Here is a 24,026-nt window from a genome sequence, read left to right as displayed (position 1 = left end):
TTTGTACTTGGAGTAGGAGAGAAGGAAAGGGGAGCAGTGATCCAGCCGTTACAGGCACCCCTGCCTTCTCGCGTCGGGGGCAAGAGGCCACCACCTGTGAGTCCCTGCCCCCTCCAGCCATCACTGCCCTACCTCCGCAGGGTCTCTTTAAGTCTCCTCTTTGGAACCCGTTTTAGCCCGAGCCCCAGGCGTTGGGACGGGGTAGGGTGCCACCACTTGCTACCAATGGCTTCCTGTGGGCCGAGGAGTAGGTCTCGCCCGGCGCGGGCGAGTCTAGTGAGGACAGGGTGGGGACAGCTTCGCGGATGTTCCCCGTGGTACCGCCACTGACCTCCGAAGGACGAGCGGTGAGGACAGCGTCCCCGGGACTCCGGCAGGTGGCGCTGGCGAGACTGCTCCCGCCCCGCCCCGCCCCTCCCGAGCCGGGCCGGGCCGGGCCGGGCCGGGCCGGGCCCCGCCCCATCCACGCCGGGCTCCGCCCCGGCGCCGCGCTCGGAAATGACCTAAGCGGCTTCGAGGCCCGACCAGCCACTCCAGCTGCTGCTGCGCGGCGGCCGGGGTCGCGCGCACCATGCTCTCCGAGCAGCCTCCGGGCACGCGGGCGCGGCGCCGGCCCGGCAGGTGGGTTCCGACGCTCGTGCCGCCTCTCGCCCGCGGGACTCCGGACGGCGACCCTGCGCCGCCGGGCAGGGTGTTCCGGGTTTGGAGAAGCTGCCTGGCTCTGGAGACCCCAAGGTCGTCTCCTTTGACCAGCGGGGAGGCACCGCGTCCGGAGAGGGGACTCCCACAGGGACCGCCGCTGGGAGACGCGTCATCCCGCTCCTCTCTTCTTTAAGAGGAAGGGTCCAGAATGGAGCTCAGGAATTGGGAGTCCTGAGTGGGCAGGACCGGGTTTCTGCCGCTCGGGAGGCGAGTTTAACCAGTCCGTCCCTGGGAGAAGTTGGCCGGGACGGCGGCAGTTCGGGCTCCCGCACCCGCCCACACAGGCCAGGCCGAGGGCTGGAAGGGCGGGTTTGGGGACTGAGAGGGACTCTGATTAAAGCCGAAGGAGGGGAGACGGGGCTTGGAACCCTGCTGAGACAGCTGCCCGGTGTCCCCGGCCCGGTCATTCGCCGAAGTCTGCTGGGCCAGCAGCTTCCAGGCTGGCTTATATAGACAGGGCAAGTGTCTGATGTGCCCCCATCCACACCCCCAGCGCTGCGCACCCCACCCCAACATTGGTATGAGCTGAGAATAACCCTACCTCCTGTGGAGACAAGAGGGTAGGCACGTTCACCTTCACCTCTTTACGCTTGTGTAATCCCAGAAGCTACTGGGGTTCTTAAACTGAGCAGCAGGTGCCTGGCTGGTGCCCAGTCTCTACCAGAAGCCAAACTTGGTGGGCGTTCAGCCAACCGCCCAATGCAACGGACTGGCTGGGAGGACCTGTCTCAGTGTGCGGGCCAGCCCTGCCTGGGGCGTGCAGGATCGGAACCTGGCCCCACAGTGCACACCTGAGGCCTCTCCCTTGCCCCTCTCCTCCTCCCTAGGTGCTGTCATTAGTCCCACCCCAGTAAAGAGCTGCTGGGGCTGAATGGTCATGGGGGAGCCTGGTAGAGAGGAGTATAAAATCCAGTCTTTTGACGCAGAGACTCAGCAGCTGCTGAAGACAGCACTCAAAGGTGAGCATGGGCGCCCCCCTGAGCTGTACAGAATGGTCCAAAGTGTCAGGCCTGGAGACCTGAGTCTCAGCCCAGAATGCCCAGCTGTCCCTTTGCTTTCTGAGAGCAGGAGCGAGTAAGTCACTCTTGGACTGGAGGACAAGCTACATTTAGACCAGCATTTCGAAGTGTGAATCATAGAGTCACCTCTCAGGCAGTAAAGCCATTTTTTAAAGTTCAAGTTCCCATGAAAGGGGCTGGAGCACAGACAAGAGGGTCGTCTCCTGAGCCCTGACATTGGACCAGGTTTCAGCCACAGGAGGCTGTCTAGAATGTGCAGAGCTGGCTGACTTGGGACAGAGGATGGAGCGTTGTGCTTGGCAGAGGAGATGTAGTAATTGGCCTGGATCTGTGCCTTCTGCAGCACCCAGAAGTTTGACTCAGCTAACAATTAGTAATGCCCATCACATGCCAAGCTAAGCCTGTTGGGGAGGCCCTGCCTGGACCGCTCTTGTCAGGGTTCATGTATTAGAAGAACACTGTGTGTTGTTAAGAACACTTTCTTCCGTGAAACTGCTGTCAAGTACATCGCTGTTCAGTGCTCCTTCCTCAGCCTAGTGCCAGGAAATGATGTGTGCTCTAAAAAAACTGGCCTTCTTTGATTAGTCTGTAGTGGCCACATAACCCTTCTGGTTTCCTCCGAGTGGGCCATCAGGCTCACGGTAGAGCTGCTCCTGTGTGTGGTTACTTCTCCACCTATCTTCTGGTCTCTTTACACGCCAGGTTTATAATGGGAGTGCTCTTTTGTAAGTATCTCCCATCCCTAGAAGCAAGTAGAGGCAAATGTGGTAATTCAGCAGCTCTGGATTCCCACCTGTCTCTACCCCAGATCCAGGTGCTGTGGACTTGGAGAAGGTGGCCAATGTGATTGTGGACCATTCTCTGCAGGACTGCGTCTTCAGTAAAGAAGCAGGGCGCATGTGCTATGCCATCATTCAGGTTGGCCGGGACTGGTAAAGCGGAAGATGCTTTGAGAAAGACCTCAGCACAAGGCAGAAAGCCTGGCCAGCAGGGCAGGGATGCACAGGGCTCCCCTCGGGTGGAGAGAGATGGACAGGAGGGTCCTCTGTCACCGAAGCTTGGGTGAGGGTTGCCATGGCACCGCCCTCTGCTCACCATCCTTTCCCTGGCTCACAGGCTGAGAGCAAGCAAGCAGGCCAGAGTGTCTTCCGACGGGGACTCCTGAACCGGCTGCAGCAGGAGTACCAGGCTCGGGAGCAGCTGCGAGCCCGGTCCCTGCAGGGCTGGGTCTGCTATGTCACCTTTATCTGCAACATCTTTGATTACCTGAGGGTGAGGCCCCGGTAGTCACCCTGTGCAGCAGAGACAGCCTGTCTCCTTCAGCCACTAAACCAGTGCTCTGGTCCCCTCTCCCCCCACAGGTGAACAACATGCCCATGATGGCCCTGGTGAACCCCGTCTATGACTGCCTCTTCCGGCTGGCCCAGCCTGACAGTCTGAACAAGGAGGAGGAGGTGGGTGACCCGTTCGGACAGCTGTGGAGGGGGGGCAGTCTCAGATGCCTGTTGTCCATGGAGGCATCCGAGAGCATCACTTCTTAGGGTAGGAGCCTGGTGGGGACATGCGAGGCCTGCCTCAGTTCCAGGATAAGCTGCCAGGCCTGGAATTTAACCAGAACAGAGCAGCCAAAACCTACAGGCTCAGAGGCTTTGTCCCCAGTAGGAAAGCTAACCTGTGATAAGAATCCAGCTGTGGATACACATGGCCCAGAAACCCATCAGTTAGGCAGGTGAGGAGAGGGGTAGAAAGGCTGGGTTAAGTGGCAGCGTACAGAGAGGGCCTGCACCCAGCCTGGCCCAAGAGACCTTAGGTAAGTCCTGAACTGGTCTCCTTTCCCGTAAAATGTGGCTAATACCCACCAGGTGGTGTGAGGATGACAGGAGAAAATGAGCATATGGGGCCAAGCACGGGACCCTGCAAGTGCTCCGTTCACGGCTGCTCGGTGATGGGCTGGCACTGCCTTGGGGGTCACCTCCCACTGCCCTCCCCCACAGGTGGACTGCCTGGTGCTCCAGCTGCATCGGGTGGGGGAGCAGCTGGAGAAGATGAACCGACAGCGCATGGATGAGCTCTTTGTCCTGATCCGGGATGGCTTCCTGCTCCCAAGTGGCCTCAGCTCCCTGGCCCAGCTGCTGCTGCTGGAGATCATCGAATTTCGGGCAGCCGGCTGGAAGACGACCCCGGCTGCCCACAAGTATTACTATAGCGAGGTCTCCGACTAGGCCTCCCAGTCAGGCTGCCGCACCAGAAGCACCGGCCTCTCACCTACCCGACTTCCTGCCTCTCCCAAAGACTGTTCTTCCAGACTTTCAACAGCTCCTGAGCGGTTTCCCACTTAAGCTGTGGTCCTGCCCCGAGCACCTTCCCTTCTGGATTCGGGAACTGGGGAAAACACCAAACAGACTTGCCCCCCACTGTACCATCACCTCCAACCTGGGCCAGGCAGAGAAATGCAGCTTCTAAGAACCACTGCCTTGTGTAGCCACTGGTGCAACAGCCATCTTGGTGCCTCAGTTTCCCCATCTGTAAAATGGGTACCCATAGCTACTGGTGGGATACTTTGGGATATCAAGGGGCAGAGCACAAGTCCCACCAGAGTGCTTTTTACATTTTGTACAAGGACCACTTCGGAAGCAAACATATTTCTAGTCGGTTTTAGTAAATGGCAGCACCCCATCACATGCTACACCAGTTCAGGGTGACAGTTTTCTAATAAAGCTTTTCTAACATTAAAACTGCTTCCTTTCGTATCATCCTAAGTTCTACCCCCGAATTGAGGGGAGAGACTGGATGGGCCCTAAGTTTCCTGCAGGAAATCTAAAGTGGTATGTTCCTTCATTGTAAGGAGATGGGATAGGAAGAGCAAGTTCTAGGCCCAAAAGAAAGGACTAACAAGCAATATGTATGTTGCTCCATCCTTATGAGGCCTGCCTGCCCTGAAAAAGGAACGACATCCTTAACCCTTAAGTGTTTCATTACTTCTCGCAGCAAAGAGCCCCGGGCTCTTCCCAGGGCCCCTACCCTCCCTCTACCACCAGCGGTAGTGAGCCAGCGCACGGTTGGCCTCGGCCATCTTGTGCATGTCATGCTTCTTCTTGATCACAGGGCCCTGGTTGTGAAAAGCCTCCAGCAGCTCATGGGACAACTTCTCCGGCATCAGCACCCGCCGGTGCTTCTTCTCCCGGCACTCAGTAATCATCCACTTCATGGCCAGGAAGCGACGGCGCCGGTCGGCTAGTGGCACGGGGACCTGAAGGAGACAAGACGTGGGCAAGTTAGTCCAAGAACTTGCCAGGCCTGCAGCCTCCTTCCTCCCTAAGCTGTAAGGGGTAGCCACAGGTTCCCTCTGACCCAGCCCTGGCAACGCTCCTGAGAAGAAGGGCCTCGCTTCTCCTCTTGTGAGTTACCCACACCCGAGTGACCTCAGTGTAGCAGACACAAAGGCGTTCATTGAGCAAATGCTCATTAAGCACAGACCTCTTTCACCTCTAAATGGAACCTTAGCCAAGTTGATACAAACATCAACTGGGAAAAGCCCCATCGAGCTGGGGTCTCAGCTAACTCAGATCACAGGTGCCTATAAACACAATCCTCTTGTCCAAAAATTATCTGCTAGACCACCACTATATACCAGGTACCACACAAGACCCCAGGGACACAGTCATTAACGAGAGTCTCTTCCCTTGTGAAGTTTATGTTAAAAAAGCAGATGATGGGTGCCTGGGTGGCTCAGTCGGTTAAGCGTCTGACTTCGGTTCAGGTCATGATCTCACGGTTTGTGGGTTCAAGCCCTGCATCGGGCTCTGTGCTGACAGCTCGGAGCCTGGAGCCTGCTTCAGATTCTGTGTCTCCTTCTCTCTGCCCCTCCCCCACTCATGCTGTCTTTCAAAAATAAAGCAAATTAAAAAAAAAAAAAAGATGAGAACACTGGCTTATAACAATGATGTGTAATTAAGTGCAGTAACAGACCCCTCATTCAGTTCAGGAAATGGTGATGAAGCATCAGTTATGGGTCAAGCGCTACTCTAGGCACCGGGAGATGAAGAGGAGTTTTAAACACAGTCCCTCACTGCAAGAAGCTTACAATTTAGAACAGGGCATAGTGGACAGAATGGGGGTGGGGTGGGCTTCCAGAAAAAGTAATTCGGATGATTCTTTGCTCTCTTCCCCTCCCATCTTCGGCCTGTGAGTTTTACACTAGGACTCCGACGAGCAGATTCTGACAGAACCTAGTCCCTATAAAACTATCAATCTTGGCCTTGCTCTGGACCCTCCCCCTCTCAAGCACCCCCCCAACCATCTTGTTTCATGGGTGGGCAGCCCTGCGTTCCGGCCCTGACCACTCACTTGGTAGAAGTGGCCGCCTCTGAGGATGGGTACCAGCCCAATCACAGGCTCACAGTTTTTCAGTGCTTGGTGGAAGATGGTATAGGGGTTGCGTTCGATGGATGCCCGTTCCTCTGCAGAGGCAGCATGGTACTTCTCAAACTGCTTCCTTTTCACAGCTTCCAGAGTCTGCAAAGGCATACATTGAAAGACACCGCACCAGCCTCCCTACAGGGTTTTCCCAGTTGAGCTAGTACCTTGCCCTTTACTCCTCCCATCCTGCTCTCCTACAACAGTGCAGCTCCTCTCTCAGAACTTCTAAGGCAAAGTTCCTAAGTGCCTCCCTCTTTCTGAGCGAGGACCAGGCAAACAGGCCAAGATTTGTGATTGGGGGAGTGAATGGTGGTGGCCGACTCCTGCAGGATGTATTAAAGTCACCACCTCCACCCATACATAGGAAGGTCATTCTAATGGCAGGTATGTGAATTTGTGCTTTTTTATGCTAAAGCGAAAGCCACATACAAAGCTGTAAGAAAGCAGCTGCTTACCTGCGCCATGAGGGATCTGGCCAGGACTTTGTTTCCTCCTTTCATTATCATGTTGGTGAATTTACTTCAAGAAGAAAAGCAACACGTTTAGGTTTCCAAGGCCTAGGATTCCACAGAATCCTAACTGCAGACCCTCCCTGGTATAGTCCCAGTCTGTGGAACAGAAGTATTTGCTTCCATCTGACCTGATCACTGGGTCTTCAAACACAGAGCTTGTTTTCGACGCTGGGGCAGCTTTGATATGCTGAGTCTTCCTGAGTTCCCACTCATACTTCTCCTCCTCCGTCAGCTCTGCCAATGGCTTACGGTAATATTCTTTGTCAACCTGTGGATCCTTGTATTCAGGACCATAGCGGCTCCCCCTCACCTGGGTCAGCCTAAGAGGGGGGAAGAGGAAGAGGCGGGCAAAAGTTGACCCCACAAGAGAAAAGGCCTTACTTAACAATGGGCATGTTTGCCAACCCGTCGAGGAGAGAGAGGCAGGGTGAGCGTTAGGCAAACCTGAACGCAGTAATTCTGGCTCTTGTCCCAAGAGGTAAGTAAACTCCCCCCAAAAAGGCCAGGAAAGTCTCCCCCTCGTCAAGTGCCAACGGTAAGGAGAGCCTCCTGAAATCACAGGATAGGCGCCCCGCCTAGGCAGCTCTCCCCCGACCTCTCCCAACACAGAAAATCCCAGCACTGAGCTCTTTTCGAAGACCGCACTTTCAGCTTCCAATCAGAACCCCATCGCCGGGAACAATCACGAAACCTTCACACTCGCCCAAAGTCACGCAGCTAATTCAGAGTCTTGGACCCAGGTGTCCTGGCCCGCAGGCTCTGTCCAGGTCCCCGCACGGTCCGCTTGTGGTCCTTTCCTTCCCTGCAGGTCTCTCCGTGAAGACCCAAGCGGCCCCCCGGCTTCCCGCCGCCCTCCTACCCTGGAAACCGCAGGAGACGATTCCGTACGCCCAGCGCCAGAACCGGCCACCCTCGCGCAGCCTTCACCGCGGGCGCAGCCATCTTGGCTGGCCACAAGGACCCCAACAGGGCCGTCCTCGGCGTGCCTGAGCGAGGGACGGCAGGCGGGGAAAAAGCTCCACAGGGTCCTAAATCTGTGCGTCACCCTATTAGTCCGGGCGTTAAGAGTCTCTCACTCCGAGGTCCAAAGGGAAGAAACGAAAGGAAACATTCGGCTTCTCATCCGTCGCAGTCTGATTCGACCGTCGGCGGCGGGGCTCTCTCCTCTCAGGCCCCATGCACGCCCCGCCCCGGCTCATCTCTTGCAAGTTCTCGCGAGGTTTGAGGCCGCAGGGCCGGCCCGGGCGGCTGCAATATGGCGGAGGCGGAAGGGGAGAGCCTGGAGTCCTGGCTGAGTGAGTAGCCGCGGCCGCTTCTGTCTGTCCTCGAGCCCCCTCGCCGCCCCCGCTGCCCCCCCTACACCTCCTCCCAGGGTCCAGTGGCGGCGTCTCCTAGCAGCTCGCGCTTCGGCTTGCCCTCGCCGCAAGCTGTCAGCGATCACGCCCCTTCCTCAGCAGGGCGCCCGGTCCCCCTCCCGGCGCCTCCTCCCACTGCTGCGCGCGGCGGCGGGAGCTGCGTACTGTCCCGGCCCCGCGGGCTGCGGAGAAGCGTCAGCTGAGTGCTCCCGGCTGACATGCATCGGCGATTTGGGGACATTGTGGTGGGGCCCCGCTTCTCAGACCCCCGTGCCTCAGTCTCAGACCGAGGGAAAAGCCGCGGATTGGGGCTGAAACTTCGGGAGCGGTGGGCACCAGTGAGTATACACATACTGCTTCAGAATTGCGACCATGCATTTGAGAAGTGGCCGCTTCGCTGAGGCAGAATGTTTGAAGTGAGAATAATCCAAAGTAGGGTAAAGAACAGAGCTCTATTTTCCTGCAGCGGCCAAAGCTTGGTTATGTCTGTGTTGGGAGACACACACACTTGAACACCTTAGCGAGTCATCGTCGATAGCGTACTCTGAGCAAAGCTGAGGAACACAGCCTAGTGCTGTAGTTAGAGCGGCCTTTGCTCTAATTGCTAAATCATATTTCTGTTAAGGAAATACAGGTTAACCTTGTTAGCAGGTAGTACTCTGCTGAAGGGTTAATAAGTTAACTTTCCTATGGGCTAGAAGAGGCCCTTGGAGGCCTCTTTAAGTGAACACAGATTGGGCAGGATGATGACAGGTAGGATGCCTAGAGATTGCCTTGCGCAGAGACCTCTTATGTACCAGAGCCTCCAGGCTGTTTCCTCCAATGGCCTGAGCTTTCTTAATAAGAACCCCCCTTCAGGTTGTTGAACCCAGGTTACATTTGCAAAATCTGCAGTTGCAGGCAGGTCACAGTCTTCTGTATATATGGAACTGTTCTCTAAGGAGCTCAAAGCACTCCAAAGACACTCATTTAATTCATTTATCAAGTATCCTAGTGAAGCAGGTACTAATGGCACCATTTCACAAAAAGAGGACACCCTGACTCTAATCAAACCACTTGTCCAGAGACATCTAACCAGATATAGATATAACTACACTGGAATGGGATGTTGTTGTTGTTTTTTAAGTTTATTTATTTTGAGAGAGAGAGAGAGAGAGAATCCCAAGCAGGCTCTGTGCTGTCAGTGCAGAGCCCATCCCAGGGCTCAATCCCACGAACCGTGATAACGTGACCCCAGCTGCAATCAAGAGTCAGATGCCCAACTGACAGAGCCACCCATGGGTCCCTGAAATTTGTTTGATTCACGAATATGAATAGGGACGTTGAAGTAATTTGACTTAAGCTGAGTTTAATAGGCTAGATTTAGAGTTATATTTTGAAATAGGAGAGGGACAGACCTGTTTTTGAGGGAGAGTAGAGATTGTGAGTGGGGGAAGAACAGTGGTGTCTGTAGACTTTAGAGCTGATACTGGCCTTTGATTTTTCCCATTAGAGTGACATTAGGGGCAGTGTTCAGATTCCTTCCATTCTTATCCGTCATTCACCTTCACAGTTCTTGTGACTTATTGGTGTGAACTTGGCCAGGTGAACGAACCAGGGCTTGGGGTTTAGCACTATTTTAGTCTAGGTCCTTGTCACTCTGTGGATTGCCAGAATTATTATAGACGCCTCTACTGGGCCCAGTGCTTCAGGTGTCTCCCCACGTCCCTTCTGTCCACTTGGCATTCTGCTCCCAGAAGAGCACTTCTGTGGAATCAGGTCGTCCCACTGTCGCACGCCTCCTGCCGCCTCTTGGTGGCTTCCTGAGCGTCTTCTTGCTTTGCTAAGTCAGATGTGTTCTTGTCCCATCAGCACACATTGCTCTCCTTCCCTGGAAACCCTGTTCTCCTTTGCTTAACTAGATGCTTTAAAACCCATCCCAGATTCTCCTTGTCCGTGGACTGTCTCTTGATGACTTCAGCCTTTTCTGAATTCCTGTCATTACTATAATCAGTCCATAAGAAATACCTGTTATGTGGGGCGCCCGGGTGGCTCAGTCGGTTAAGCATCCGACTTCAGCTCAGGTCATGATCTCACAGTTGGTGGGTTCAGGCCCCCCCGTCAGGCTCTGTGTTGACAGCTCAGAGCCTGAAGCCTGCTTCGGGTTCTGTGTCTCCCTCTCCCTCTGCCCCTCGTCTGCTCATGCTCTGTTTCTGTCTCAAAAATAAGTAAACATAAAAAGATTTTTAAGAAATACCTGTTATGTGAGGTATTATGAAAATTAATTAAGTTCAATTTGTCTTTGCCTTAAGTTCGGTAAAGGTGATCCTGGAGTGGATAAAGCATTATTAAAAAGATACAGGTACAAGGCAAGAACTGTAAATGCTAAAATGCAGGCAGTTTCTTCAGGAAATTGGGGAGAAGTGGAATGGAAACATGATTCTGTCAGTGAGGAGGTAGCATTTGATCCAGGCCTTAAAGACTGGGGAGAACTGGCTAAGAAAACACTGGACGGTGATGTAAATAGAGAAACCATATACGAACAGGTTTTTGGCTGGTTCAGGCAGATAGTTCCAGTAGGAGTGTGGTGGGAGAGAAATCTGGGAAGTTAGAACCAAATTCTGGAAAAGCTGGAATTCCAGCTCAAAAAGCTTAAATTTCGACAGTTATCAGGTCCCCGTTCTTACCGTCTCTCGTGAAATCAGTGTTTTACAAGGGTTAGTATAGGGGTTTTATATAGGATGGCCAGGAGAAATTCAAGAAGCAGGTGAAGAAGGGGTTGGGGTAGGGGCAGAGGTAAGAAAGGAAGGAGAGATTTAAAAAGATTTTAAGGGGGGACACCTGGGTGGCTTAGTCAGTTAAGCGTCTGACTTTTGATTTTGGCTCACTGTGAAATCAAACCCCATGTCGGGCTCTGTGGTGACAGCATAGAGCCTGCTTGGGATTCTATCTGCCCATTCCGTGCTTGTGCTTGCTGGATAAATAAATAGACCTTGAGAAGGAAGGGACCCTAGGTTGATGGAAATGGGTAAGAGGGAAGGAGTCAGCAATGGGGGTTCAAATCCGGATGCCTGGATGTGGGGCAAAAGGAGTTTTTGAATGATGGCACCATTTTTCTTTAATTTTTTTTCAATGTTTTATTTATTTTTGAGAGAGAGCGTGAGAGGGGGACAGAGGATCCAAAGTGAACTCCGTGCTGACAGCAGTGAGCCCGGTGAACCGTGTGATCATGACCCGAGCAGAAACCGAGTCGGATGTTCAACCAACTGAGCCACCCAGACACCCCATGATGGCACCATTTATAGAAATAGGGAAGTCAGGAAGGAGAAGTAATGAGCTTGTTTTAAAACTTGTTTCTGTAACAAATCATATACTCTAATTTTTTGCTCTGGTTATTTTGCACGTGTTGCACCAACAGAGTATAACCTCCTCAAGGCTAGGCTCTGAGTCTTGGACTTTTTCTGTAGTCCCTCTATGGCCAAATGCTCTGTACTTAGTTTTCCTTTAGTTACGTTATTGATTGATTGAATAATATAGTACAATACAGTTGATCTGTGTACTTAATTTTCCATGAGCACTTAACAAAGACTTGGTGACTAAGGCCCTCTTGATTCAAGACCCTAGCACTGAGGGCTGACTCTTGATTGCTTTTCCATCCTGTATTCTTGCCTCTCTTAATCTCTAAGTAATATGTTACATAGAATTTGTCATCTGTGAAATGTTTGAGCTGCGTTGGGATTGGGTAGCCAGTGTTGCCCCTACTTGAACCATCCCCACTTGACCTCTTGAGGCCCCACAACAGTCAAAACTAGTGTTGGAACTAAGCTGAAAAATGAGAGCAGAAAATCTAGATGCACAGACACACAAGAGAATAAGGCTTTCAAGAAAGACCTGAAAATAGAAACCTTGAGTCAAAGTAGAGTCCAGGGCTAGTTCTAGAGGGTGGGGTCGACAGGTGAGGCCGTGGTGTCAGCTCTGTGCCAGGTAATAGAGCTTGTTTTGTGGGTGGAAAGTTGTGTGCATCTGCTGGAGGGAGGCAGTGGGCAAATGGAGAGATCGAGTCACCCAGAAGTATCCCCAGTTTTCTTCCAGTTCCTCAGGATGCTGTGGTCAGCTTCCCGAGTAGGCTGGAGAGCCGGAGCAGATACTCAGAACCAGGACTGACCATTGCTGAACAGGGGCTGTTTGTGCGCACATGTAGGCAGAGAGCTCCCTGCAGAGTTGCAGTAGAAAGGCCTGTCCAGATGAAAGGAAGTGGGATTCTGGAGAAGTTGAACCCGAGTGAGAAGGGAGTGGGCGTATACTTGGAAGCAGAAGTGCTACAAGAATTACAGGAGGCCTGGGGAGAACACGTGTGGTGACGGTCCATGGCTCATGCACGTGTGGGGGCAGGGGAGCATCCACGCGGCACTCCCCGCCGTCCTTTTCCAGTTGTGAACAGTGCAAGTGAATGCGTTGGTCTTTCTTACGCCATGAAGTACGTGACTCTTCTCGAAATGATAATAGCAGCGATGGGAGGGGTATGGCTTCTCAGACCATCTTCTTTTTGCATCCTTCAGCTTCTTGATGTCATGTGAGAACTTTAAGCATCTCAAATGATGGGGATTAGTAACACGGCCATGCTAACACCTGAGAAGATATCAGGCAACTGATGGGAGAAACATGGGGCTTCTGGAAGGTGACAGCTTGTAGGTCACCATGGCAATAAATAGCCACTCTTGACGGAATTAAATTAATTTGCTTCCTTTCTAGCTTGACATTTTAAAGGGCCTGCTAATTCTCTCTTCATGATTGAGGACAGACATTTCTCTTTTCCTCCAAATAGGAGCTCAAAGCATCAGAATCTTCTTGCGATCAGAGCAGAAACACTGCCAGGCACGCGCGCTGCGTCTGTGGGTCCTGCGCGCCTTCCCTCCGCCTCCGGGTGGCGTCTGCTGACTTCTTGTACCTCAGAGCCCTCTTTGGGGCAGGGTGGGGGTGGGGAGATGCTGGGAGGCCTTGTTAGGATTTGGTCACGGAGCAAGTGATTTTTGATATTAGGAAAAAGGAAGTTAAGAAAACACAGTCACGAGAAACCAGAATTCAAGAACTTCTGACAACACCCCTTGTGTGGAGGGGCTTTTTCAAGGTTCTCTTGCTCTGCTTTTGGCACTTGTGGAAATGTGTGGGAGTATGGGGATTTAAAAACGATTTACGCCTTCAGCCTTCCATTCCTCTTCTGAACCTGAAGTCCTAAATTTAGCAAACAGCTTGAGAGTGCTTTCTGGAAGAGGCAGACTCCAAGATCTGAATCAGAGGTGGGAACACCCTTAACCACCCCTAGCAAGGTTCTGGGGGTAACAGGGGAGAGGGGACCCCACCAAATATTAGGAGACTTGACATTTAGCACGTGGATTTTAAACCCTCAGTGATCCCTCTGAGAACTCTCCAACACTTGTCTTTGTCCTTAATCATAGGAGACCACTTATTTTTTTATTCTTTTATTATTTTCAAAAAAAATGTTTCAAGTTTCTTTCTTTATTTTGAAAGAGAGAGAGCGAGAGCGAGCAGGGAAGGGGCAGAGAAAGAGAATCCCAAGCAGGCTCCTCACTGTTTGCACAGAGCCAGATGTGGGGCTCTAACTCACAAACCGAGAGATCATGACCTGAGCTGAAATCAAGAATTTGATGCTTAACTAACAGAGCCACCCAGGTGCCCCATAGAAGGTCATTTAAACTGTAGGGGCGGTCTGTATCTGCGGTCCTGGGGATGGAGCACGATGATTGGTGTTCAGTAGGGGCTCATTAAATATTAGTTTCACTTAAAAGGATGACATCGTGGGGGCACCTGGGTGGCTCAGTCGGTTAAGCGTCCAACTTCAGCTCAGGTCATGATCTCACACTCTGTGAATTCGAGCCCTGCTCGGGCTCTGTGCTGACAGCTCAGAGCTTGGAGCCTGCTTCAGATTCTGTGTCTCCCCCTCTCTCTGCCCCTCCCTTGCTCATGCTCTGTCTCTCTTTGTCTCAAAAATAAATAAAAAGATTAAAAAAAAATTTTTTTTTTAAGGATGACATTGTGTACAATTTAAAAAACATTTAAAGCGTTAAGGAAAGTTGGGTCTTGAAAAAATGTTTGAAGGGTACATAGGAAATACATTTCCTAAGTATATATATATATATATTTTTTTTTATCAAGTATCACCTGACTTTAATTTCTCCAGGAAACACTTCTTGATAACTCCTACTTGCTTAATAGCTTATTTTTATGTAACTAGAATTATTTATACTTATTTGTTACATTAAACATTTTTGCGGATATCAGTTTGAAGATTTTTATCATTTGTGTTTATAATTATTCATCTGTACTATCGACCGTGGTCAACTCTAAGCTTTGCAAGGCTGAGAATTTGTTTTCCCTTTCATCTGTGACTTTCAAAATACTGGACTGACCTGTTGAGGATTTTCTTATCAGAAAAGAAATGTGGAAACAAACTTAGCTTCACATCAATGCCTAAAAATTGTTGGAACACTTTCCATTGTGTCCTCAATTGTCCTCCGCTTTGCTCTGTCCCAAGATAAAGCCACCAATCCTTCCAACCGCCAGGAGGACTGGGAATACATAATTGGCTTCTGTGATCAGATCAACAAAGAGCTTGAAGGGTGAGTCTCAAAGCTGTTGGGAGGCAAGTGGGAGAGAGCTGACTGTAGAAGTAAAAACTGGCCAAGGAGGGCCAGTCACGTGGTCCCAGGGTCAGTGCCTGAAAGCAGGGTCTGCTTGTCTCCCAGGCCACAGATCGCTGTCCGACTGCTGGCCCATAAGATCCAGTCTCCACAGGAATGGGAGGCAGTCCAGGCCCTGACGGTATGTGGTTTCATTGCGATGGTGCATTTCAGTGAGCCCAGGCCTTTCCTCATGCGCCCACTGGGTTCTCTGGGGTTTTCATGGCTCACGTCCTAAGGCAGCTGGAAGTCCCTGATACTAGATCTATCTGGAGCGCGTTCTGTAAACTGTCCCACGAATGCGTATGACTGAAGTGCAGTCCCTGCACCATGGCCACCGGTCTTGTGGGAGAAGCTGAGTGGCTAAGGGAAGGAGCCAGAGGCAGGAGCCCTGAGCCCAGGGTGGAGCCCAGAGGCGGCTTCTTGAAGAGATGCTAACAGCTGTGTTGCCAGTTAAGAGTTAGCCAACTAAAGGAAAATGAGGCAAGTAAAAAGTTGTCCTGTAGCTAAAAGTGACGCTAGCTCCTGCTGAAGGCACCACCGACAGGTGGAGCTTAGTGTTTATTCAGAGGGGACAAGTGTGGCACTGAGCCAGAGGTGGCTGAGCTCACAGGATTCCTAGGTTCTCCCCGACTTCAGCCGGGTCATGCATGGGAAGGGCGCTCAGACGGCTCACGTGCACACCTGTGTTGCGTTCACTGCAGAGAGAAGGCCTTATAAAACAATGCTTCTCAACCTGGAGTGGGTTTCCTCTCCAGGGGACCTGTGGCAGTGTCTAGAAGCACTTTTGGGTGTCACGTGTCATGGGGCATTACTAGTATCTAGTGACTAGAGGCCAGGGATGTTGCTGAACATCTTACAATGTACAGGACGGGCTTCCACAACAAAGAATGGCCCAGAACGTCAGTAGCGATATGCTGGAAAACCCCTGCTTTACAAAGTCAGAAGCCAAAAAAGGGAACATTGGGGTGGAGCTCTCCTGGGCATAAACCGCAGGCCCCAGGGCCCCAGGAAGCACCGAAAACTTAAGGTAGTTTATGTGCCTCAGAAGGAAAATCGATGGGAGCAGGGAGGGAAAATATGTCTTTGAAAAAGAAAACTGTTTAAATATTATCTTCCATCTTCCCCAAACATTGATCAGCTTATAGCAAGAGCCCTGGACCCAGAGTCAGAGAAACTTTCTGTCTCTGGGCCTCAGTTTCCTCATCTAAATGATGAGGGCGGAATCTTGCAAGCAGGCACTTTCTACGACAGACATTCATCTGTCTTGGTATCTGGGTCCCAGGGCTTTGTTCTTTAGTTCCTATTCGGCTTCCCCAGAAGAGGTTTAAGGGGCCCAAGGTGTCCGTGATCCTGTTGCCCTGATGCTCCGGGGTGGGGGGGCAGTGCACACAAACTTCCCGATCGGTTTCTTCCTTGTGAAGGTCTAGTCACTGTGATCTATGTGCAGGGTCCTGGCTGAGCGCCAGCTCCGACCCTCACCCGCACTGAGCACCTCCCCTCCATGTGGCTGTAGGTGCTGGAGGCGTGTATGAAGAACTGTGGCAGGAGATTTCATAATGAAGTAGGAAAGTTCCGGTTTTTGAATGAGTTAATCAAAGTCGTCTCTCCAAAGGTCAGTCAGTGGCGGTTTTCTCATTTCTAGGAACTCCTTTCGTGTTCCTCCCCCTCTCCCGTCTTACTGGCTTCACCTTGCAGCCGGCATCTCCACAGAGCTGTCTTTAGAGAGCTGTCCACATCTTGTCCTCAGAGAGCTAGGCCCTGAGTGTAGCAGGGTGACCATGAGGCCACAGGGACAGGCAGCCCTCTGATGGACTCCTGGCCTTAATGTGACAGGTGATGTGGCCGCAGGTGTTAACGCGCACCCTGGCTGGGGGCGGGGGGCGGGGAGGGGGGCTCCTGGGACCGCGGTCACTTTTCTTTGGTCCGTCTTCCGTAGGTCTAAGGAGTTACTCTTCCCATCACTCAGCTGCTCAGCTTCTGTTGCTCGCTGGTGTTGCTTCAGCTCTAGGCACCACTTGAAGCACAGGGAGCAGTTTTTCATACTTCAGACATTCTCATTAATTCCCCTGAGATAAATTGCCATTGTTTCTGGGAGATTGTGCATGGAAACTCCCTGTCTGAGCACAGACTGTAGCCCTGATAGATCCTGCTCTGCCACGGTGGTGTCCTTCTATGTCACACACACCGGACACCTGCCGCTCTGGGACAGGCCTGAAGACTGGGGCTAACCAGCCACCTTTCATTGCCGTGAAGAGAGCTTTCCCATGGTCTCTGCCTCTGACACCAGTTACCAGGTTTTTCCCTATTTCCTTTTGCCTCTTAGTACCTGGGGGACAGGGTGTCTGAGAAAGTGAAGACCAAGGTGATCGAGCTGCTTTACAGCTGGACATTGGCCCTGCCAGAAGAAACAAAGATCAAGGATGCTTATCACATGTTGAAGAGACAGGGTATGTGCTTACCTTCCCTCGGCCTCCAAGCAGCCCCAGAGGCTGGTTAAGGCCAGGAAGAATGAGGGCATGTCTGCCATCCCCTCCTGAAGGGAAGATCCTGGGAAGGGCTCAGCTGCGGTTTGATAGGTTGAGATGGTCCTCACCCCTTGCAGGTCCTGATCACAGGGCTGTGCCCGCCCTCGTTGTGTGAGGAACGGCCACAAGGTGACCCCAGCCTGAGCAGACACTCCGCCCCCTTATGTTCCCTTTCAGGCATAGTGCAGTCTGACCCACTGATCCCCGTGGACAGGACACTGATCCCCTCTCCACCACCTCGTCCCAAAAACCCTGTTTTTGATGATGAGGAGAAATCCAAGGTAAAGTACATCCCAGCCGATAGCGTCCTCAGATGAGGCGTGGGCTCACTCAGTGCCACGGGAGCTCCGGTTCCTCTGCGGTCTCCCAGGTGGGGTGTTACCTTTCCCTTTACCTTCGGTACCTCCTCTTCCAGCTTTTAGCCAAGTTGTTGAAAAGCAAAAACCCGGATGACCTACAAGAGGCCAACAAGCTCATCAAGTCCATGGTGAAGGAAGTGAGTGGGCCCTGGGCCTTGGGGCGGAGGAACTCTTGACCACAGAACAATAGTCCCTTCCCCTGGTGTGAGGCCTGCTGCTTGCCCTTGCCCCCAGCCCTCATCTGGAGAGGCCAGAGAGCGGGAGGCGCACTGGAGCTTCTGGGGGGAGAATGGACTAGAGGAGCAAACCTGGATGGGGCCAGCCTGGGGGGTAGGGCGGGCCGTTATTTTAAAAGAAAAAGTGCGTCAGGACTGGGCCTTGTGTTTCCCAAGAACCGTGCATGAAAAGGAGCTTCCACTGGGACTGGCCTCTGCGCGTGTCCTCTGGTGCAGTCCTTGCTGTGGGGCATCAGGGGCCGTGGGATGAGTCTAGTTGAGCTTTTTCTCCTTGATCATCTTTGATACAGGACGAGGCACGGATCCAGAAGGTGACCAAGCGTCTGCACACTTTAGAGGAGGTTAATAACAACGTAAAGCTGCTCAATGAGATGCTGCTTCATTACAGCAAAGAGGATTCTTCAGAGGCAGATAAAGAGCTCATGAAGGTAGGCGCGTCTCCGGGGGGCTGGGCTCTGGGAATGGGGGCCAGCCTTTGCTCAGTACCTGCCATTCCTCATTAATCAGCACGGCAGCCGGGTGGCGGTGGGAGCAGTGACACCCCCATTTTACACGAGCTGTGGCTAACTCAGGCTAGAAGAGCCGTGTGTACACCCGAGTCTGTGTGACCCCGCAGACCCACCATCAGGGCTCACTTCTCTCTGCCTCAGGGACATTTGGGTAGAGAGACCCACCCTGTGCCCCTGACGCTGCTGCACCTTAGTCCTTGGTCACATAGATGCTCTGAATTCTGAGGCGTGTGCTCACCTCGGGGACAGGAAGGGACACACTCCCACTGGTCCTAAGCAGACCTTTCGGGTGATCCACCGTGGTGACAGCTGGGAGCAGGAAGATGTGTGCTCTGAGCCCAGTTCTGCCGGTAACTGACCATGGCACTAGAGGAGCCCCCTGAGCGCCTGGACGTGAACACCGCACCGGAGGATTTCCAAGGGACTTTGTAGCTCTCATTTTTAGGTCTGGGACTCTTTCAGGAGCTGTTTGATCGGTGTGAGAATAAGAGGCGGACGTTATTCAAACTAGCCAGTGAGACAGAGGACAATGACAATAGTTTGGGTGAGTTCAAGAGTAGTTGGCAAGGATGACCCAGGAATGTGGGTTTGGCCCAGAGGCGTGGAGTGGGGAGTGTCATGGCCTGGAGTGAGAAGTACCTCTTTTCTGCTCTAGGGGACATCCTCCAGGCCAGTGACAACCTCTCCCGGGTCATCAGCTCTTACAAAACAGTCGTTGAAGGCCAGGTGGTCAATGGTGAGGTAGCCACCTCAGCCATTCCAGACTCTGAAGGTAAAGTGTTCCAGTTCTCCATTCTGGACCCGTCCAGACCAGTCCCGGGCCCCACCCCCGAGCCATCCAGACCAGCCGTGGGCCCTGCCACCGAGCCATGAGCCCTGAGCGCTTGACCCACAAGCCATCCTGCAGGGCCCGAGGGGATTCTGAGCCACTCCAAGTGGTCCTCCAGCTTCCCAGAGGCCAGGAGCTGTGGACAGGGTTTTCTTTGCTTGCTTCTTTTCAGTGTTGCCCAGGCTGGAGGCCGCGCTCAGGGTTCTGCTTCCTTCTGTGCAGCCACTAGAGTGGCCCCTAATCAGTCCCGTCCCCCTCCATTCGCCCATCCAGGAAACCACTCCAGGGACCAAGGCACTCTCATCGACCTTGCTGAGTTGGACACACCAAGCAGCTCATCCTCAGTGTCGGCCCCGGCCCCTGCCCCACCGTCCTCCGGCATCCCTATCCTCCCTCCGCCCCCCCAGACCTCAGGCCCTGGGCGCAGCCACCCATCCAGTCATGCCGAGGCCGCCCTGGGACCCAACAGCACAAGCAATGCCCTCTGCCTGCTGGACGAGGAGCTGCTCTGCTTGGGTGTGTCCTGGAGGGGCCAGCAGAGCAAAAAGGCGTGTGGAATCGGGAGGAGGGCTGAGGGGTGGCTGTGTACTTAGCAGAGGTGGAGAAGGAGGCTTCAGGTGGAGGGATAGAGTCCAGTTCAGCGGCCTTCAGGGCAGTCTGCACCCAGGCTCCAGCGTGGACGCAGTGGACGGTCTTGCTCTGCTCCCCACCTCTGCGCCCCCCGCCCCCCACCACATACGGAACATAAGGACTAAAGAGGATCCCTCTCCCCCTGGAGGCTGCCTGGGGGAAAACCTCCCGGCCTGTCACCCCTTGATGCTCATTTTGTCATGTGACCTTCCCTGGGTGAGGTGGGACTGCCCAAGGCAGAGCCCCTTCTCACCATCATCTTCTGTTTTCAGGCCTTGCTGATCCAGCCCCCACTGCCCCTCCCACAGAGTCAGCTGGAAACAGCCAGTGGCCCCTGTTCCAGGTAGGGACATAGGGGACATCACTAAAATGCTCGACGAGCTTCACTTCTCTTTCCCGACTCATCCTCAGCCCCAGTTGGCTGCAGCCAACTGCGGCGACTGTCCTTACTCCTTGGGGCACTGCCCTGCGTGCATTTAGAGACGTGGATCACATCCAAGGGCTGGCCTTGGCCTCAGGAAGCTGCTCGTCCAGGGGTGGGGTCACAGGGGCCCCAGGGAAGGGGGCCAGAGTTGGGGACCCGAAACCTGCCATCTGCGGCAGACCCCTCCACAGCCTTTGCTCATGCACTTTCCATCCCTAACAGAACGAGCAGCTGGACCTGGACTTTGGCGGCCCCGAGCCCGGGAGTGCTGCCGCCAGCCCCTCGGATGAGCCTCTCGTCCCGCCCTCAGCACCGTCCGCGGGCAGCTCCCAGGCTCCACTGCCGCCCTCCTTCCCAGCTCCTGCGGTCCCAGCCAGTGTTCCCGCCCCCAAACCAGGCTCCTTCTTGTTCCCAACTGGACCGGCCCCAGCCCTCAAGGCTGAGCCCACAGCCCTCGGGTACCACGGCTCAGCTTTGGGCGATAGCACCCTGCACCAGCTGGATGCCCTTGATCATCTTCTTGAAGAGACCAGAGCGTAATGAGTGGGGGAGAGCTGGGTTGGGGAGGGCTAGACCTGGGTTTGGCAGAACCAGGGGCAGCTCCAGAGGGTCTGGGGATGTGCCCTTTTGGCCTACTGAGTCAGGTGGGAATCTGGAAACGGTGGGAGGTGGGGTAGTAAGAACCGCTCTGCCTGGCGGGAAGGGGAGAGGTGCTTTGAGGGGTTGGCGCTATAGCTTCCCCAGGTCTCTGACTTGCCTTGTCCTCCTTCCTGCCTCTCAGGACATCAGGTCTGGTGAAACCCGTCTCCTCCATCTTCTTCCCTGGGGCCACCACCTCCCCTCTGGTTCCCACCAGCACCACTGCTCGGCCTCTCCTCCCCTTCTCCCCTGGGCCCGGCAGTCCTCTCTTCCAGCCCCAGGGCAGCCCCATGAAGGGGCCAGAGCTCTCCCTGGCCAGTGTCCATGTTCCCCTGGAATCTATCAAGCCTAGTAAGTGTCGGAAGCATGGGGCAGGAGGGGATGTGGGGCCCAGGCTGTGGGGTCATAGGGAATGAGGGGCAGGCACAGGCTGTCTGCCCAGGTCCCTTAGAGCCAGACATGACCCACCTCCCTGCTGTCTTGGGTCTCTCCTTGTTGCCACTGGACTCTTGGGAGGTTCTGAGAGGTTCTTTCCCAGATTCTTGCAAGGAGCCTGCTGGCCACAGGGTTGCCCGGTCCTGCCCACTTGGCTGTGGCCAACACCCTCTGGGCTCTGTGAGGTTTCTCCTTCACCCACATGATCTCTCCTCACAGGCAGCGCCCTTCCTGTGACAGCCTATGATAAAAATGGCTTCCGCATCCTCTTCCACTTTGCCAAGGAGTGTCCGCCTGGACGGCCTGACGTGCTGGTGGTGGTAGTGTCCATGCTGAACACAGCTCCCTTGCCCATCAAGAGCATCGTGCTGCAGGCCGCAGTGCCAAAGGTACCCCTGGCTTCCTGGGGCCTCTAGAGGCAGAAGTAGCCTTATCTTGAACCCACTGGGTTGAGGGGCCCTGAGGCCAGCAGGCAGCAGCCATGTGTCCATTGTGACTCCAGTAGGCTCCCTCCTAGGGGCACCTGCCATCTCTCTTCAAAGGAGCTTCTCTTTTTCTTCAGTCAATGAAGGTGAAGTTACAGCCACCCTCTGGGACAGAGCTGTCTCCATTTAGTCCCATCCAGCCACCTGCAGCCATCACCCAGGTCATGCTGCTGGCCAATCCGCTGAAGGTGAGCTAGAACCAAGGTCCATCCTGAAGCCCTAGCTGCCCCAGATTAGGACCTCTGCCTCCCAGTTTGAAGTGCCGTGATACCGCAGCATTAACTGTGTCCCTTCCCTACCCTGGTTCAGTGGCCGAGTGAGCCTGGGGTGGTGAGGGGAGCACAGAAAGGGCCCCAAGGTTTGAGGAGAAGAGGAGGTCTCACACGCTTGCCCCTTTGTCACAGGAGAAAGCGAGGCTTCGGTATAGGCTGACCTTCGCCCTGGGAGAGCAGCTGAGCACAGAGGTGGGCGAGGTGGACCAATTCCCTCCTGTGGAACAGTGGGGTAACCTATGACCCCAGAGGACTCCGTGTCACCTCCGCATCGAAGCTCAGGCAGGCTGCCACAAGACAGGAGGGCTCTCTGGTCCAGTCATTCTCCACATCCTGACTGCAGTGCTTAGAGCTTTGATACGGAACAGGGGCCCTGGGCATTGCTGCTTGGAGCCAAGCTGCTGCCGTGATGATCTCTCATCGGCCCCCTAAACGGACCTGGTTTTTTTGTCTACCTGTGTGACTTGAAGTAGCCATGTGCTGTCAGGGGTGGGGAGTGGCTCCAGACTCTGCACTATTGCCCTGGGAACGTGGACCCAAGGCAGGGGAGTAGGTTTTTTCCTCCCATGCTGGCATCCTGATGCCATAAGGGGGGAGGGCTCTAAAGAGACTTGGCACCCTCCCTCAAGGACCGTGTTCTCACACCCCCCCCAGAGGCCTCAGCCCCCTCATCACTACTTTGTGCTTCCCCTGCTGGCAGGCTCCTCTTGGGAGGTAGGCAAAGCCCAGTGGTCCCCAGTGGCCCTGGGCATAGAGAAGTTGACGTACTACCGAGTCTCCAGCCCTGCCTTCCATGGGCAGCAGCATCCTGGAATGGCCGCTGGGTGAGGAGTTGTGTGCTCGTCTCTGGTGGTTGCAGGCTGTGTCCTATGGACATCGCAGTGGCATATGAAACTCAGCCTATTAGAAACAGAACTTGGCCTTGTGGCAGCCAAAACTAGGGATACAAAAGAAAATGGAAGAGAACCAGTGTCTCCCCTTCTCTGGAAGCAGGTACTCAAAGCTTTCTGGGAAAAGTGTGCCTCCTGCCTTGGGAATAGGCCATCCTACTCACTACCTCTTGCTTGGCATGAAATAAACTGCTCTCCTGCCCTTTGAGTCTCTGAAGGAGAGGACAACTCCCATCATCCTCTGCATTCTCCTGCTTAGGCTTCCCCCTCTGCCCACCATTTGGCCTGTGGTATGGCATGGCATGTATTTGGGAACAGGCAGCCTCAGGGTCAGGCATATTGCACTAGACTTCTTACCTGTTGCCTAGGAACCTTGACTGTCCCCAGCTGCTGAGGGGCATGTCCGCAAGATACGGGGTCTGGAGGTGGTGAGATTAGGAGCCGTGCTTGAATCGAATCACCAGACCCTATTGCTTCGGCAGTGCTCAACCTCCGACCGCTTGTCCGAGTTGCTCCTTCTACCAGATGCAAGTGGGCCAGGGACTCCAGGCCTCACAGGGCAAGAGAGGGACAACCACCAGCTGAGGAAAGAGCACTCAGCTCATCTGGGCTTAGCTGGATGGCTCCAAGCCATCTCTGGGGAAAGGTGGCACATGCCACAATCCCTGATCCCTCCCTGCACTTTGCCAGGTTTCCTTGCTGTATCAGAAGGTCCTCTCCCGCTTCCTTTCCAGCTTCCGCAAGCAGAATTCACTGCTTGATTAGAACAGGTCAAAAGTGAATCCATTCACAACATACAGAGTAAATCCAAGAGCTTTCCAAAAGCCAGCTGCTAGCAGCCCTGGGAAGGTTTATGGGATTACTGTGTGAAAATACACCTTTATAATAAGCTTTAGACATTAAAATTGAGTGTTACTACTGAGGTCACTGCTTTGTGACAAATGGCTGTACACAATATCCCAACTCTGCTGCCCTTGTTCTGCTGCATGTCAAATAAAATCATTTTTGCCGTAGCTGGAATCCTAATACCCGTTCACCCCACAGTGGACAGAGTACCATTTATGAATTCCAAATGTAGACACATCTGCTGGCATCACCTGAGGTTT

General features: G+C 53.7%; 3 protein-coding genes across 8 annotated transcripts; 2 read left to right on the top strand and 1 right to left on the bottom strand.

Moving 5' to 3' along the window:
• The first annotated feature begins 468 nt into the window (after window positions 1–468).
• Window positions 469–4,456, top strand: MIF4GD (MIF4G domain containing). 3 transcript variants are annotated; one of them, XM_003997148.6, is made up of 6 exons: window positions 469–621; window positions 1,530–1,661; window positions 2,530–2,639; window positions 2,838–2,993; window positions 3,083–3,175; window positions 3,716–4,456. In XM_003997148.6, the coding sequence occupies exons 2-6, from the start codon at window positions 1,574–1,576 to the stop codon at window positions 3,941–3,943; spliced, it is 675 nt and encodes a 224-aa protein (XP_003997197.1). In that variant the 5' UTR covers window positions 469–621; window positions 1,530–1,573; the 3' UTR covers window positions 3,944–4,456. The 3 variants fall into 3 exon arrangements, with proteins under 3 accessions (XP_003997197.1, XP_019673801.1, XP_044901095.1); XM_019818242.3 differs by lacking the exon at window positions 469–621 and adding an exon at window positions 643–909; XM_045045160.1 differs by lacking the exon at window positions 469–621 and adding an exon at window positions 930–1,160.
• MRPS7 (mitochondrial ribosomal protein S7) lies at window positions 4,362–7,863 on the bottom strand. 2 transcript variants are annotated; one of them, XM_006940577.4, is made up of 5 exons: window positions 7,729–7,863; window positions 6,781–6,972; window positions 6,596–6,659; window positions 6,069–6,236; window positions 4,362–4,971 (listed from the first exon to the last, which is right to left on the bottom strand). In XM_006940577.4, exons 1-5 carry the CDS (start codon window positions 7,773–7,775, stop codon window positions 4,750–4,752), a joined length of 693 nt encoding a protein of 230 aa, XP_006940639.2. In that variant the 5' UTR covers window positions 7,776–7,863; the 3' UTR covers window positions 4,362–4,749. The 2 variants fall into 2 exon arrangements, with proteins under 2 accessions (XP_006940639.2, XP_003997195.2); XM_003997146.6 differs by lacking the exon at window positions 7,729–7,863 and adding an exon at window positions 7,512–7,691.
• On the top strand, window positions 7,809–23,933 carry GGA3 (golgi associated, gamma adaptin ear containing, ARF binding protein 3). Of its 3 annotated transcripts, none has more exons than XM_003997143.4 (17): window positions 7,809–7,947; window positions 14,540–14,624; window positions 14,751–14,826; window positions 16,201–16,299; window positions 17,011–17,134; window positions 17,390–17,493; window positions 17,628–17,708; window positions 18,098–18,235; window positions 18,779–18,860; window positions 18,972–19,088; window positions 19,419–19,661; window positions 20,048–20,118; window positions 20,422–20,735; window positions 20,981–21,189; window positions 21,493–21,662; window positions 21,836–21,946; window positions 22,163–23,933. In XM_003997143.4, the coding sequence occupies exons 1-17, from the start codon at window positions 7,908–7,910 to the stop codon at window positions 22,271–22,273; spliced, it is 2,175 nt and encodes a 724-aa protein (XP_003997192.1). In that variant the 5' UTR covers window positions 7,809–7,907; the 3' UTR covers window positions 22,274–23,933. The 3 variants fall into 3 exon arrangements, with proteins under 3 accessions (XP_003997192.1, XP_019673799.1, XP_019673798.1); XM_019818239.3 differs by lacking the exon at window positions 7,809–7,947 and adding an exon at window positions 8,002–8,345; XM_019818240.2 differs by lacking the exon at window positions 19,419–19,661.
• The last annotated feature ends 93 nt before the right edge of the window (window positions 23,934–24,026 follow it).

Source organism: Felis catus, chromosome E1 (genome assembly GCF_018350175.1).
Source record: "Felis catus isolate Fca126 chromosome E1, F.catus_Fca126_mat1.0, whole genome shotgun sequence".
Classification (NCBI taxonomy): domain Eukaryota; kingdom Metazoa; phylum Chordata; class Mammalia; order Carnivora; family Felidae; genus Felis; species Felis catus.
The sequence above is the reverse complement of the archived record's forward strand: the minus strand, read 5'-3'. Positions and strand labels throughout refer to the sequence as shown.